Source organism: Monodelphis domestica, chromosome 2, assembly GCF_027887165.1.
Source record: "Monodelphis domestica isolate mMonDom1 chromosome 2, mMonDom1.pri, whole genome shotgun sequence".
NCBI lineage: Eukaryota > Metazoa > Chordata > Mammalia > Didelphimorphia > Didelphidae > Monodelphis > Monodelphis domestica.
Window position 1 is genome coordinate 313,451,167 of NC_077228.1, and position 17,962 is coordinate 313,469,128.

General features: G+C 32.8%; 1 protein-coding gene across 3 annotated transcripts in view; it reads right to left on the minus strand.

The window, feature by feature from the left end:
• The window catches only part of EYS (eyes shut homolog), a 743,667-nt gene that overhangs the window by 164,318 nt on the left and 561,387 nt on the right, over positions 1-17,962 (minus strand). For all 3 annotated transcript variants that reach the window (XR_008916582.1, XM_056818439.1, XM_056818440.1), the window contains exon 8: positions 8,193-8,314. Coding sequence is in view for 2 of the 3 variants with exons in the window: in XM_056818439.1 (XP_056674417.1) it covers positions 8,193-8,314 (122 nt within the window). In the remaining variant the exon portion in view is untranslated. The remainder of the gene's footprint in view (positions 1-8,192; positions 8,315-17,962) is intronic.

The following is a 17,962-nucleotide window of genomic DNA, read 5'->3' on the forward strand; positions in this document are numbered from 1 at the left end:
TATTTCTCAGGGGGTTGGTATTTTTGTATATATAGTCTATAATTCAATTCAAAGTAGATTAATTCCTGAGTTCCATCTTTTGTGTTGGAAGAAAAGAGAGCAGAATTTTTAAAAAGAATTTTGAATGGTAAATCATGATATTTAAATATAAAAATGTAGTCTACACAACATATTCAACATAGAAAACAAGGACTTCAAAGCTAAAAAAATATTTTGATATAATGATGAAATTAATTATATTAATGAAATATTGATATATTCATCCTAATACTTTAATAGTTACATAGATGTAGTCTTGGAATGGACCTCAGAGGTAATTCAGTAATCTTTCCATTTTATAGCTGAGGCACTTGAATCCAGAAAAGTTCTATACTTTGCTTAAGATTACATTTGATAAGTGGGAGAATTGGGGCTTGAATCAATATCTGGCTCTAGAACCAGTAGTTTTAAAATTCATAAAACTAAATATAGGATATTCTCAGCTGGATATGTTTTTCTTTAAGAAATATATTCAAACACAATAGGCATGTATCAAGGAAGGAATGACTGAAAAAATGAAGGTATATAAATATGATGGATTGTTACGGTTTAGTTAGATAAAACATACAAATTCAGAGAAATATAAAAAGATTCATATGGAGTAGTAGTGAAAAAATTAACCAAAAGACCAACATATACAATCAATATGACAGTATTAAAAATCATAAAGAGAAGCATTAACTCTGTCCATTATAATAGTAAATATTATCTCTATGTCAAAATTAAATAAATTCCAGACTAGAGCAGATAAAGATTCATAGAAAGGAAAAACAATAATCTATATCCATTGGTCATTTAAGATTTTATAGTAGTTTGGAGAAAGAAAAGAAGAATATTCTTTTAATATATTTTAAAATACACACACATATATATGTAAATATATATATATATATATATATATATATATAATTTGGGAAAAGTCATGATACAGCATAATAGAGTATTAAACTTAAGAGAAGAAATCTGAATTGGAATCTGTTCTTATCACTTAGCATCCAAAGCACCAAGTGTCCTTGGGAAAGTGACTTTATATCTGTAGACCTGTGTCTTACAAAATGAGAGGATGATCTGCTACATGGCCATTAAGCTCTAGATCGATGATCTCATGTTCATCTATTCAGAACTACTGGCCTTTTGTTGTCATTATAAAAATGCTGCAATGGTTCTCTCAATTATGCAAAGAATATTAAGGAGATTTTTAACTACTCTTATATTTTCATTTTTTTAAATTTCTTTCAAATGTATCAAGTAACATACCTTTTATTCCCACATTGGCTAATTAAGCAATACTCATCATTTTCACTCAGTGCAATCTTAGAATTAGAGAAATCTAATGTAGGAAAATATGTGAACAAGTTTAACATGGTGCACTCTCACTTATTTTGAGTTTTTGAGTTGGTGTGATTGTATAGAGTCCCTACCCAAACTTTCTTCACAGATATGAAGCCCATGGAATACTTCATCGTCATATAATTTATAAGATTTTTTCTCATTTTTAAAAAATGCTGATTAACTTGTAAAGAGTGATATTCAGACAACTTTGAGTACTATAAAACAGTGTAGCTACAAGTTACTGGTTTTGCTTTTTGTAACCGTAATGACAATTTTGATCATAATGTGCAAATGGACAGCAAAATACCTTTCCTTACATAAAGGGTTGTCTTCATCCTTGTAATTTGGGAAGTTCTTCAAACTAAAGCAAATGTCTTTCTTCTTACGTTAGGCAAGGTACCTCTTAGTTTGGACTAGGGTTTTAAAATATGAAGAAAACATACAGAATATTGCACAAATGCCATAGTTTGGGCTCAGATTTTCCCAACATTTGGAATTTACTCCTAGGAAATCACAGTATCAGATATTTAGAATGGAAGGTACCTTAGATATTATTGAGTCCAATCCATTCAGGCAGTCATTACCTTCCCCAGATGTCCAAGAAAAACAAAAGGAGACCTCATTCAGGTAGGGTGACAAGAAATTTCTTTATTATGGTTTGCTACATGGGGACAGTGCATGGCCTCAGCACTATCTCACTAAGCATCTCCATCTGTCTTTTTGAAGAACGCTGCAACAAACATTTATCAAACTTTTTCATCACTACAGCTTCATGTATTTTCTATCATTTGCCTGGTCTTATCTCCTTCCTTTCCCACCTGGTTGTACTCCTAGGGACTTCTCCATCATGTCCACAAAAATATAATCATTCCACAAGATCACCTCAGCCTTGACACTCATAGCTCATCAATACCTTCTACCCTTAGAAATCTTCTGAATGGAAGGTCTAGACCTCCTCACAGAACCTCCATTTAAGGAGGGTGCCCAGGGAAAGCTATTTCTTCATTTTCCCACATTCACTCCTGGCTGCTTTCCTTTGTTTTTTTCTAGAGACTTTCTAGCCCCTCCCCATTGGGCTTACCCTTTCATCTTCCTTTTTTGGGTTGGATTTTAAATTTCTTGAGATCAAGTATTGACTTTTACTGTACTTTTATTCCTCAGGACTTAGTACCTTTAGCTTAGTACACAGAAGCCACTAAATAAATGTTTATTAACTAAATGGTCCTAGTCACTTTCATCATCAGGGGCAGCCAGAAACTAGTAAAATGCAAAATAAAGGTCTAGCCTCCTAGCAAAGAAATTGCTTTTCTACAGAGGCATTAAAGCTGTGGAACAATATCATTCTCAACATCAAACTGGATGTGAAAATATATCACAATAGACTGTGCCACTGGCTTCAAGCAGAAGGTATTTGCTGAACATAGCAAAGGAGCTGTCTTTTGGTTGCAAATTGGCAAGCAACACTTGGTAATGATTCAAATAGATATTTTATTGATAAATATATAGAAATATGTCATTACTGGGGCACGATCTCTCTTCAGACATATAGCATTCAAAGAGACATCTTCAAATATTCAAATGCATCAGTGATCTCATTGATTCTAAAGTTCCTTCTAATGATAGAGCTTATCCTTGTAACCTGATCCTTTATGACTTTTGTCAGTATCTTCCTATAAATTCCTAACTTGGAATCAAGCCAATATACTAGAAGACTTTATTAATATTTATAGACATCAGAAAGAACCTTTGGTTGATTTCTCTATCATTCCTCACCATTGCCATGTAATTGGTTGTAAGTTTTCTTAATGTTATCTTTTTGCTTGAATTCTTTGAAATTCCAAATCAGATATATGGCTTAAGACTGCTTACACCCACATTATCCTACCCCAGTGGCCTCTTGGTGATAGTCATTTAAAAAAATTCTTCAGAGATTGTTTCACTTGGTGCATCACTATTTTATAGTAATTTGCTAGCTCCTTTGCATTCATCATCACATTTGAGCTTTACAACCACTCTCAGGGAGATATCAGCACCATTTTGCAAATGAGCAGTGTGAATCTGTTAGAGGCAAATTGCCTATGGTCACATAACTAGCTGGTATTAGAGATGATTTTAATCACTTCAAACCTAGCATTTTTGATATATAACATTCTAATATATTTCTTTGCCAAAGTTTCTTCATGACTCCAGGTTTGGGCAATTTACCAGATATAATTGTACATATATATCTATATACATATATTTATTTACATGTGTATATCTATATTTATTTATATTTATACATTTCATATGCATGTTTATATTGTTTATATCTATATGTCTTTTATAAAATAGAAATCACTCACAAATCAAAAGAAACATATTAGAGTGGGAGGCAATAAGTAATAATTAAGCACCTACTATTTATCAGGCACTGTACACTAAGCACATTTGTTACATTTAAAATATTTTGTCTGCCACAAACTGTGGCAATTAAAAGAGTTAATGCTATAAACTGTTATAATTAAAATGGTTGAGGTTGTAAACTGTAGTGAGTTAAAATGGTGGGAGATATAAATTATGCTAGATATAAGAGAGGGTGAGTAAATTTGTGACTGCAGAAAATATGTTTCACTACAGTGTCTTGGTTTTTAAATCAAATATAAGGTGGTTGCCAGGGAATATATTCCCAAATTATTCAATATACCCAAGTCAACTGGGTTTTATAGAGATTTTAATTAATAATACAATGAGTAATCAAAGAAAAGGAAAAGGAGAGAGAAAAGGAATTAATGAGAAAAGACTAGGTCAGCCCAGGGCAGGCCTGGCCAACCCAGGCCTAAGCCTTAAGAAAGAAACCAGTCAGTTATCACTCACCACAAGATTTGTCTTAAGCAAGGATGTCTGGGGAACAGAATCTCCCCAGAGGGAGTTCCAGCCAGAGTCAGCCTCCCAAGAGATCTTCAAAGGGCCTCCTCCAAAAGGATCTATCTCCAAGCATCTAAGGATCTAAGGATCTCCAAGCCTCCCAGGATCTCTTGCTCAAGAGATTCCTTTTCTTATATAGGATTTTTTTTCCTATGTCACCTCCCCTAAGTTCTTCCATCTACCAATTACTGTAGATGTTTTCTAAAAGACAGCCCATCTGAATTCCAGCTAAGTCGACTAATCCCCTCAGTAAAGCTGAACCAGAGAAAACACATCTGAGTCGACTAATCCCATCAAGAGAAAACCTGCCCGACCTTTATAGGTACCTAGCATCCCGTTGTATCAATTCTAAAAACAGGCATGGCTCAAAGAACTCCTTGCCTTATTATAAGCATGGGTCCAAGTACTTTCATTGTTTAGCAAGAAGTTTTCTCCCCTAAAGCAGTCTTAAGTACAGGTGGAGTAGGGGTCCTCCCATAGCAAGGAGTTTTCTCCCCTAAAGCAGTCTTAAGTACGGGTGGAGTAGAGGTCCTCCCATTTCTGATTCTGGCGAGTTCTCACATCAAAATGGGGAATGTTTCCAGTAGGGAATTTGTTCCAATGGAGAATTCCCCGATGGGGAAATTTTTAACATTCACAAGTCTGAGAAATTTCAAGATTTACACATTACAAATATTTTCTCAATCTTCACAACAACTCTGTGTAATAGGTGCTATTGTGACATTAATTTTATAATTAAGGAAATTTAACTAATTAGATATTAAATGGCTTTTCTCTGGTTACTTAGCTAATAAGAGTCAGGCAGATTTTCCTTAAGACTACTGTTCTATCTACTATGCCACCAAGCTGCCATTATATCAATTAGTAATAGCATCAGGAAATAGTCCAAAGGAGTAGAATTTTATAAACTTTATAAATTTTATGAACTTTAGAAAAGCTTAACCAATCAGAGCAGAGAAATGAGACACTCTTATCTTTACATGGTGCAATTATGATTGATACAACAAAAAGACATTGATTTTTGTGGAAGGCACACAATTCAAAGCTTCCAGTCTAAGAAAATGAAGGATTTTGGACAGGAAATTTCAAGAAGAAAAGAATAGTCTTTTCTATAATATAAGATAAATTGATAAATATTAGAGTTGATCCAAAAAAGTAGATGGTTTCTACACTCATCACTACCCCATTTCCAGATATATTCATCTAACTCTGCCAGCTGCTTTGCAATAGCTCCTTTCATTGAATCATACAATATTGTGAGATTGCTGCTGGCCAACAAAATCAGAATTATCATGCTGTAGTCATGGGGGAAAAGAGATATATTTGATGTTTTGAGAGAAAATTACTTGCTACTTGAGATGAGTCAGAATTCTTCACAAACATCTTTTAATGCATATGGAAAATGTAAGCATATGAGTAATTTTGGGGAGGACACAATGAAATAATTGAGACTTTCCTGAAAGATAACCAGCTATATATGAATACTAGGGCACTAATTATCTGCATCTGTTGCACAGAGTAAAACATCCTGGTGACAATAGGTTTGTTTGGCTCCTTGGCCAAAAGGATAAATTTTGTGTGTCCTGGCTATAATTTTGGAGAAAAAAAATGGTTTACCTTTAGAAAACTTAGAGAGCAAACTCTTGAAATTTTTTGCCCTTAGCACAATTCAAACACAGTTTATTCAGCAAGCAAAATATAAAACATGCTTAGTATGCCTCTCATCACAAAGCTATGATAAGAATAAATTATTGTCTTTTTAAAGTTTTTCAGTATATATGTGTATTTTGTATATTAACGTATTTTTTCTCACATAATTCCTTGTTCTTACTTTCAGTATTGTCATTTTTACAGGTTTGGAATTGGTTTAAAGAGAAAATAATCCAACTGACATCTCTGTTTTGAAAATCAGTTGTTCACTTTTCCCCTTTTGGGCTATGTAAAGAACTTAACAGAACTATTTTAAAGTGTAAATTGTCTTCACAATGGTTTGATATCAGACGTGACGTTCTTTGATGGTAAGAGCATAGCTTCTTTTTCTAAACATATTAAGAAATCCTAATCATACCATTTTTGTCAGGAAAAAATGGAAAATGTTTTCTCAAAGCTGCTCTCCAGCTATCCAGTTATCTCTCCTTTTTCTCTCTCTCTTTACTTGTGAATTTCAAGAGGACTCCATTACTCCTCATATGGAATATTTCTTATATTCAGTTAACTCTTGTTTTCTCAAATGTCTTCCATGTTACCTTTAAGCAAAAACTTTTACTAATTAAAAAAGTGGTCATTTTATTATTATAAGTTAGTTTCAAAACAGGCCTTTTAATGTAACACATTAATCTATTTTTACTTTTTAAAAAAAATGAACAATTTAATTTTTTAAAACTAATTTTCTTGGAAAACCCATTCAGTAACTGTAATCAAAGCCTGTTCCTCTTAACTATATGATAATGTAAATAAAAGTAAACATCTTGGTGAAATGTGAAGAAGTCTATAATATGGGAGAGCATTTGGAATTCTATACCTATGTCACAAGGGATGTGGCTAAATAGTTTCATTGGTGGCACTTTATTAAGCTTCCTAGAAACATAATAGTTCATATTTTTATTTATATTATATTTATATGATTGCATACACATATTTATATGGTTATATACATGATCTATAGTTTTCTCAGCATTAGAAAATTCTAGTATGAGAGAACAATTAATTACAACACATTATAAATCTCCTCTCACCTGATGATATATTATATTAGAAATCTTCTGTAGTTGTCTTAGGAGAAAGAGATCCAGGGAATATCCTAGGTTTATATAGGTAGTAAGCATCATAGTCAGAATTTAAACCCATCATTTCCTCATTCTAAGACCAGGAATCTGGCCACTAAGTCACTGACCATATGAGTACATAAAGTGAGAATAATTTCATTTGCTCAATTGGATGAAGCCTTATAGTACAAGTATAAAGGAAAGAAAAATTAAGTTAAAACAAGTAAAATGACTAGCTTCGTATCACTTTGTTAATAAAACTGGGACTTGAATCCAAATCTTTTGGTTCCATGATCCATTGACTTGCTCCTCTAAAACACTGTCTTCATATGAGAATTTATCCTTTCAAAAAACTTGCATTAAAGGAAATTCTATAAGTTCCATTAGTTATCCCATTCCAAAAGACAACAGTCTTACATGGAATTCTTTCTTAAATGGAATGTTATCATTGCAAACTGAAGCTTAATTTTGAACTTTGTCTTAAAAGAAAAACTATTTCTAATAGATAGATTACCAAAGACAGCTTTTAAAGTATTACTTTGGAAAGTAGGTAGGGATTTGAAAGTAAAAAGGGATAAGAACACAAAGCAGTTCATTTTATTTAAAGCTACAGAAATTACTTCAAATAGCTATGTAGAGTTATCATTGTCCCATCATTTAACTTGTCACCATTTTTTCATATTCATCAGATAGTTTTGCCTCATATTAGCTATCTACAATGTTGCAGGAATTTTGTCATCTCATTTTAATCTCTATGTAGGAAATCCATCTTTATCTTCTATGATGGACTCTTTGAAAGATAATTTATTATTTATACTCTCTCTATATATAGGAGTCCAATATATTAATTGTATTTAAAATACGTATAGAAAAAAATCTTGTCCCCTCTCAACCAGAGCTTGGCATTTAATTTTGAGTTAAGCAGTTTAGACTTATTCTTTTCAATTAGCAACATAGGTTGCTGTTTTCTAAGAGTTTCACATGAAAAATATAAAAATGAAATAATGTGTTCATGTCAGAATTTGTCTATTTACCTGTATGGTTTGTTTGTTTTTTCAAATGAACATGAAAACAAGAAAAAATCTAACTGCCTTCCATGTTTTAAGAAATTAAGTCATTTTAAGGAGAAGATGGAAATCAATTACTTACTGGTATCCATTGAAAAGATCGATACAGGTGGAATTGTTCTCACAAGGCTCAATACTGCACTCATTGGTTTCACGATCACAAAATGTTCCTTCCCAACCAGGCAGACAGATGCACTTGTAGTTCTAATTAATGATGAAAAATTAAATGAGTTCACTATCATTTCTTCCTGTTATGGAAACATATCAAATAACATGCCTGACAATTATGATCTCTATCAATGTATAGATCTCTCTTGATACTTTTTCTTCATTTTTCCTCTTCCCTTGGAACTTCAAACTTTCAAAATTATTAATTTGTTTTTTTATTATATGAGATCTTTGTAGGGGACAGCTTTTAAAACATTCTCTTTTACAATTTCTCTAGAAACCTCAGACAATAAGAAAATTATTGATGATCAGAAACTATCCTCAACCTAATTGAGCTACTTAAAAGCATAATGGCTCATTAACAATACAATAGTGGCTAGCTAGTTGTTTAACTACAAGTCTAGGAACTAAATTATAAATTTTAAAAAGACTAGCTTGCAATCTTGTGATAGCATTAGAAAATTATTAGAATGAAACATGAATACAATATGGAGGTGTGTTTAGAAAGCCATTTTCAAAGCTACCAAAACTAGATTTGAATTCCTCTAACACATGTTGGCTGGGTGACTGAGCTAGTCATTGAACTTCTTACTATGTTAGGTGAATGCTTAAGAAGTTAATTCATGGAAATGTCAAGCTAGTTTGATAGGAGTTTCTTCACATGGAAATTTAATTTACTGGTGAAATCACAGGTATGGTCTCTAAGAATTTTTCTATGGATGCAATATTACTAAAGTATAGAACTGTGGGAAATGACATATTCATATCTAAATAATAGTTTCAGAATAATAGAAAGGACCAAAGATGTCATCTTGAACTACTCATAAATTCAAGTAATCCTTACTATAATATACCTGACAAGTGATCATAGAGGATATACTTAATGACTTCTAAGGAATGTGAAGTCATTGCATTGAGACAAAACATCTGATTTTCTGCCAGCTCTAATTTGGAAGCTTTTCCTGACATCAAATCTAAATTTACCTTTTTGCAACTTCTACCTACTATCTCTTGTTCTTCCCTGTGGGGACAAATAGAACATGTGATATCTAATTCTTTACATTATAGCCTTTTAAATACTGGAACATAGTAATCATGAATGTCTCTTTTCCCATCAAATTAAACATGCCAAATTCCATTATCTGATCCTATTATGTTATGAACTCAAGTCCTTACAGCAGCATGGTTGCTCTTTTTTGATACTTCTAGCTACAGTACTTTAAATCACTTAATTTGTGCCTCAGTTTTCTCATGTGTAAAATGGGAATAATAACAGTACCTAAGTCCCAATGTTGCCATGAAGATAAAATTACAAGAAAATCATAAATGGCTAAGTACAGAGACTTGTACAAATTAATCACTAACTAAAAGTCAGCTGTCATCATCATCATCATTATCATCATTATCATCATCATCATGAACATCTTTGTGATTATAATATGTGCATTAGAATACAACTATTTTTGAGGGCAATGGTTTACCTTTGGGTACCTAGAATCCAATATAGTGTTTTATTCATAGTAGGTACTTAAAACATATATGCCAAATTGAATTCACATCAAATAATTGCATATATATCTATAAAGATATGCATGTATACAGGTTTGTTATACATGTTTGTATATACACATACAGACATTTATAAAAAAATTAATCAGTCAAAACACACTTATTAAGCATCTGATATGTGAAAGTTGTGCTGTATTGGGGATATGAATATAAAAAAGAAAGATAATCCCTGCCCTCAAGGAGTTTAAAATCTAATTGTAGAAGGCTACATAGAAAAGAAATCTGAAAAGAGGGTTGGGAGGGAAGGAGAAAGTACTTAGTAATAAGGAGGAAGGATGGGGAAGGCCAAAGGAATATAGCTAGGTAGAAAATGAAGTCATAGTTGGATTTAGTGCTGTTCTTAAATGGAGGTTTTAGGAACAGTCCTTTGCTTTTCCCTGCAATAAGTAAGGAAGAGAATACTGTGAATACTGAGGAAGGATGACAAATGCCCAAATCCAAACTTTTGGACACATACATACACACACACACACACACACACACACACATATATATACATATATATATATATATATATATATATACATACAGATATATACAGATATTCTAGTTTCCAATATTCTGGACTTTACTTTTGGGAAATGAACTAGATAGCTAGTAATTGAAATATTACCAAATCACTTTTCAAATTTCATGTTGTCATTGAGAAAGGCAATTTGCAAGACAGAAATTATTCAATACTTGAATAGCCACTTGATTTTGAAACTATAAACATGTAAAATTTAAATTACAATTAAAAGCAAACCAATGAAATAATAAAAAAGTATTTTAGCTATTATGAAATCAATAGTACAAGACAAAAATAGGAAAAAGAATCACATAAGAGTTAGATGATATGCATCCTAATCCTGACTATGCCAATTAGTAGCTGTGTGAATTTGTGCAAATAATATTTATACCTCTGGTCCTCAGTTTCCTCACCTGCAAACTTAAAGAATTAGAGTAGATGCATACAAAGGTCCTTTCATCTCTGACTACTAGGAAACTGACATAAAATATGTCATAGCACTTAGAAAGAATGGGAATAACTTCTGATTAGATAAATTATGAATACTATCTTATTTTATATCCAGAAAGTCATTTTGCTAAATCAACTTTAATTAACAGTTGACCCCAAATTAATAAAAACACGTTCCAATTTAATCTTGAGAAAGAAAAAACCAAACCATAGAGTTTAGGTGGCCTTTAAACTCAACATCAGTACACAAATAGATATAACTGCCAAAAATCTTAAGGACTTCATTTATGCTGCATTAAGAGAGACATGTTGTTTAAGACCAGGGTAATGACATTCTTGCTCTATTATTTTCCTCGTCAGATCACACATCTTGCATATTGTGCCAAATTATCTAGGGTCTTCGTGTCACTAAAGACACTAACAAATTGACATGTCTAGAAGAAAATGACCAGGATAGTGAAATGTTAGGGCTATGAAGATTAAAATTAACTCTCCCCTGATTGTGAGGATTAAAATTGTAACCCCTGCCTATTTTTAGAACATCCTACTTAAAGGTAAGTGGGAAGATCTGCCCATTTTTTAGACCTAATCACCAAAAGTGTAAACATCCCACTTAATCATTATGTGGGAGGTCTGTGACTCATTTGTGTAATAATGGGTGATGAATTAGAATTGACTGATTGCCTCCTGGGAACTCCTAAGCAAGGTTTTAGATTATGATTTGTCTATGTAAAATTTTGAGGAAGACACAGGAAGTGACACAAGAGAAGAGTCTTTAAAAGGAGTGGTCACTTCCTGTGAGAGAGACTTCTTCATTCTTTGGAGTGGAGGCTGAAGGAGAAATCTGCTGACTGGACTTGAGACTTTGTTTCTGATAAGACTGTTGGACTGACATGCAGTGTGTGAAAGAGCTGACTCCTTTCTTCAGAAAATATCCTGAAGAAACTAGCCTCAGGAGAGACCAGCCTCTTGAGAGACTTTTTCCCCAGGTCCTCGGTTTTGCCAAGGCCAGCTAACAACCAACTCTCCCTCCCTGGATTGGACTAGGGGTCAAAAGTAAAATTACTTAGTGCTTAGGCTAGATATTTTACCCTATCCTTTCTCTGATTTTTCTTACCTCACTCTTTCTACATTTTGTAAATAAATTGTAAATAAATCTCTTTGGAATTAATATAAATTCCTGGTGACCACACTCTTAAGAAATTCAGTCCAACCTTTATATAAATTAACCTCTTTTTCTCCCTTAAAGGGCACATGTCCTTTGAGGAAAAGATAAAGGGTATGTAGAATGGAGAAGAAACTTAGAGAAAATATGATAAATATTTGGATGGCTATTGTAGGGAAGAATGATTAGATTCATTTTACTTAGATCTAGAAAGCAGAATTAGAAACCATTGCATGGGAATGGTAGAGAATCAGATTTATCAATGAGTGTAATGACTATCCAATAAATGACCAAATTGCTTCAGATGTGATCTTCATGTGGAGGATGTTAGGAAAAAATATATCTCTCCAAATGGAAGATACTAGAAATCTATTTCAGTGAGACTAATGAAGGTAAAAGAATTACCTCAGATAGACAAACTATGATTTATGCATAAACAATCTGTAAATAGGTATGCAGACATCCAAAAATTCCTTTATCTTCAATTATACTCTCTTTCCCTTAAAACCCTTGGGGAGCTTGTCAACCAGTGGCAAGAGTTGAGAGAGCCTAAAATTTGTGAGTACAAAAGATCTAGAGCATCCCTTTGCATGCCAAAGTTTTAATCTGGGCTTAATAGTTTGTGGAGATCAATGTCCAAATAGCAAGGAACTACCTTCAGGAGAGATTTTTAAAATTCTAACCCAAAGGAAGGTTTCAATCCAAAATATTCATCTGCATATGAATGTGATACAGGAACTGAGCCAAATTTTCAGTCCAATAATCCAAGAGTGAGGTAGGAATTATACCCCTAAAGTGGTAGGGAGAACTGTTTACACATTTGTTCTTTTAATAACTTTTTAATGTAATCTACAGTCAATAAGAGGTAGCTAAATCTTGTCTACATATAATGAATGGTTCTTTAATTTAAAGGACATTTTCCATATAAAGCTGTCTTGAACCTATGAATGAGGCATTTTCCAAAAGTTCATTTAAATTAGATGTTTGGAATATGGAAAGCAAGCTACCTGGGTAGAGCTGGCAGCTAGGGTAGGACAGGTGCAAAGTGTTCATCATCTGAGATTATATCTATTATCCCAGCTCTACCACTGAGTTTGGAGCCAGAAACATACTGGAAACAGAAGGAAGTCCAACAAGAGTTGTGGCCTTTGAAAAGAAAAAGAAATTCAGCTGTCAAAGGTCTCTTGAAATGATGATGGATTCGGGTAAATGACTTTGGTCTCTTAACTCTGGTGATATTCAGATAGGAAGAAGCCAAGAAATGAGTCTAGGACAATATAAGAAAAAGCTAAAATTCACTTTAGAGAAGAATAAGATTTAATTCCCAATTGATAGACTTGCTTCTGTAAAAGTTCCAGATGATTACATAATAGGTCAGTAGTAGTATTAGAATTTTTGAAGGCCCAAACCATCAAAATGTATTAAAGAGGAAAGGAAATACCTGGAGTAATATGGGAAGGTCTATAGCCCAGATTAGCTCCCTTAGACTGTTAATAGGAGCATTATTTTTGTTGTTGTTGTTTATTTGCTTTGTTGGTTGGTTCATGGAGTCACATTCAAGGGGATGATACCAGTGGGACACAAAACTATTAAAAACTTCACAGAGGATGGAAATTGCATTATAAAGTTACTAGAAGAATAACATGAAGTTTAAGGAAAAAATTGAAGGGACCAAAAAATTGGTAGTGGATTCTATGAATTAGAGATTTCTACATGTGGAACTGAGAGTAGCAAGCAGTTTCTAGAATTTAGAATCATTAAGTTACTTAATTGAAAAACCAGACCTGTCTCAACTTAAAAAAGCATGCAAATTAACAATAATAATAAAAAACTCAAACACATAGAACCTCCTGTAGCACCATACCAAGCAGGTCTGAGCCAGCTGAATGAAGAGGCAAAATCTTCATTTAAGAGTCTGGTTAGGATATGAAGAGAATAAAAAATCATACCATTTATCTGGCCTCTGCCTTTGGCTGGAAAATCAGAACTAAAACTTTATTATAAAGCATTGCTTCCCACCACCACCCCCCTTTTCAGTCTGTGATTTGAAATGCTTTTATGTTTCTCTATACTGAATAACAATAGAAACTTAAACTACATATATTAAGTATTATGTACTGATTTCAGAAATATCTGTTTAAGTGGTCTTTCCATAGAGTACAGGGACTTCTATATGAAAGAAAAAATGGTGGTAGTGCAAAAGGAATAAGAAGTATTTTCCAATGTGAAGAATTGGGAGAAATGGTCAGTAAATAAATGTTGGGTCTGGTTTTAGAGGAAAGATTGATCTCTGACTAATTGACTGAACTATAATTTGGGCAGGTGAAAATTTAGATAATTTATTGCAAGAGATGCAGCAATGATAGCAGAGTAAAAGGAAGCAATGCAACTGAGCACTCATCTACAATCCCTCAAACAGATCTTTAAAATGTACTGGGATTGAATCATGATGGAGAAATACAGGAAAAAGTTACAGTGAATCTTTTACTGGTCCTTGGACATGACAGGGAGAAAGATAAATCATCACACTAGGAACTTATCTGATGCCATATCGTTCTTGGATGACTCCAGCAATCAGGGAGAGGCTTTCACTAGCAAAAAAAAGGGACCTAAACTGAGACATCCCTGGATTTATATTGGGTCATAACAATGGGAAAGGAGATCAAATGGTGGCTTTGTTGTCCACTACCCAATCCTAGTTGGCAAATCTAGAGCCAAGTGAGAAGAGGACCTGCCCCTAATGCCTTTCCCAAGAAGGGAAGCCTTGGGCAATGTACTAAGAAAGGAGGAAGATCCAAACCCAACAGCAGCAGTGTTTGATTCAGACACCTAGCTAAGAGCTGGATATCTCTTCTAGCATCTGTCTAATTTGCAGAATAATAAACAAGGCAGGAAACCTGGAAGACTACAAGTCTATTCCTTTGAACTGAGAGCTGCTAATAAGGACAGTCTATTGGCAGCCTAGTTTCACACAGACCCAACCTCAGATCAGGAACTTGAAGAGTTCAGACCAGAGAGGCAGTATTCAGACTTTGTCCTTTATCTTGGGAGCATTTAAAGTTTGCAAGTCCCTAGTTTGTCTATGATAACTTGGAAAAACACAATTAGAAGGAATGTACATCAATTGGGGAATGGATGAAAAAGTTGTGTTAAATGCTTGTAATGTAAAACATAAGAAATGGCAAACAGGATGATTTCCAAAATCTTGGAATGATTTGTATGAAATGATTCAAAGAGAAGTAAACAGAACCAGGATAACTCTGTACACAATTACTTATTATCAATAATGTAAGAGTCCAAGACAACTCCAAGAGAATCATGATGAAAATGGATTTCACCTCAATAAATGAAGAGTCCAAGTGAAGATTTAAACATACCACTCTCCTCTATGACTTTTCTCTAGTGTATGCAATATGTGTCATGTAGTATATGTATTATATGACAACATATGTAACCTATATAACAAGTAGGTAGGGGTATGAAGTAAAGAGATAACATGGGTTGCAAAATGTCAGAAAATGGACATTAAAAATGCATCAACATATAAACTGGAAAAAAAATTTAAAATTAAGCATACACACACACACACACACACACACACACACACACACTATAATGAGCTTCTAAGTGATGGATATGAGGATCCTTTGAAAAGACCAGAGTTGTGGTGAAACTTTAAAGTTCAAACATAGGAATGAAAGAAGCATGAAAAAAAAATAATCATGAACAACAATAACAGATGAAACAATTATAAGCTGCTTATATACAAATATAGAGAAATAATACCTGGTACCCTTTGATCCCTAACATCTTTTTTATAGAAGTCCAAGTAGACATGGTCTGGGAGTTGTGTTATATCTTGATTTCAAGAAAATAATGGAATGAGAGGAGAAGAGCAATATACTGAGCAATGGGGGTGGGGAAGGTTAGAGAAAATTATTCCATATAATGAAGATGCGCAACTATACTTCTATACATAAAATGAGGAGGTGGTAGAAGTATAAATAAGGAGTAACTAGCTGGCTCAGTGGACAGTTAGAGGAGGTCCTGGGTTCAAATTTGACCTCAGACATTTCCTAACTGTGTGACTCTTGGCAAGTCACTTAACCCCAATTGCCTCCCCTATTTTGCTTAACAGTTTTCCACCTTGAAACCAATTCTTAGTATTGATTCAAAAACAGAAGGTAAGGAATTTTTCAAAAGAAGAATAAATAAGAAATAGTAATCTTTATCATAAATTACTTTATTTAACATTTGCTGAATTCCTATCTTCAAGATTTTTTAAGAACACACACATATTCTGACAAGTTCTATATACACACATATATTAATATGTGTGTAAATATGTGTGTATATATAGAACTTATCAGAATATAAATCTTGAGTGTTGGAAAATCATCTAATCTCTATGTACTTCATTTTTTTCATCTATAAAGATATTTGGTGGCCTATGGTTTCTTAGTTCTAACTGTATCAAATAGTAATCTTTCAAAACATTCTGTAAGCATACAGAATAGAGCTTTATTAAGTGTTTAATTTGCCTGAATTGTTTTTTTTAATTGAAAATGGAGAATTTTCCCAAATTATAATATCTCAACTAGTCTCTGCTTCATGTATTTACTACACAAGATGCCCATGCTCTTTCACTTATCTAATGATTGAACTGTGACAGGTATGAAACTCCTTTGTAAAGCAATTGATCTTAATATCAATAACAAATTAAACTATAATTTGTAAAATAATAAGAATAGCAACAATTATTACCATTTATAGATAACTTTGAGGTCTGTGAGTCACTTTACACATATTATTTTATTTGATCCTCAAAATAATATTGGGAGGTTGGTATTATTATTATCATTCCCATTTTTCTGATAAAGAAACAGAGAGAGAAAGTGATATATGCATGAAAACATAGTAAAAAGTCTGAAGCTGAATTTTAACTCAATTCAGTGATATTTTTAGTATATAGAAAAGTCTATCCACAAAGATATTTTATGTTCATTTGTTTGACGAGACAGAGTAGAAATAGGTGCAAAAACAGAGGAATCATTTACCTCTAGGGAAAAGTAGTTACTACCTTTAAGAGTTAATATACTACAGTGGTTCTAGAGTGAAAGTCTTCAAATAAAATGTAAAATAATTGAGGAATGGGATTGTGTCTTGCCTTTTTTATTCCCAACACCCTCATGCAATATCTAAACATTTGTTGAAGTTCATTAGAAATTATATGCAGTGGATTGATGTATATGTATATGTCATCTATGTGTATATAACTGCGAGTATAGTATATATACATATATTGGTGATATAATATCTATTCCATATATATGTATAAATACATATATATAATCTTATATATACATGCAGATATGTACCTATATACATAAATCCTCAAGGTACTATATATAATTAGATCATGCATTATACATTATGTATATTATGTATTAAATGACACATTAAACAATTAAAATATATATGTATAGATATGTTTATGTATTTATAACATACATATACACACAAAGTCAACAAAGAATTTAATTTACCATTATTAAAAGCTAGCAGTATGTTATACTTGCTTTCCATTTGTGCTTCCTCAATTATAATGTGAACTTATTCAAAGGATGATCTTATTTTATATTTATATCCACAGAAGTTAGCATAGTGTTTAATAAATGAGTTTTCATTTATTCATTCCTTCATTTTTAGATACTACTATATACATTTACAGTTTCATCAACTAGAACTACATTTCATAGGTAAGACAAACCCCTAGATTGATTGTACAGAAACAAAAATAGTTTTCCCATTTGTCTTACCCATGAAGATCATAAACTTTAAATCAAATACAAAGAAGGTTTAGAATGGAAGGGGAGAGAAATGAGAGTATATTCAAGACAAAAGAGAATAGGATGGAAGAAGGAAGAGTGACATAGAAAGTAAATTTGTGGGAAAAGGTTTGTCTAACTGGATGATGGGAGGAAAATATGTT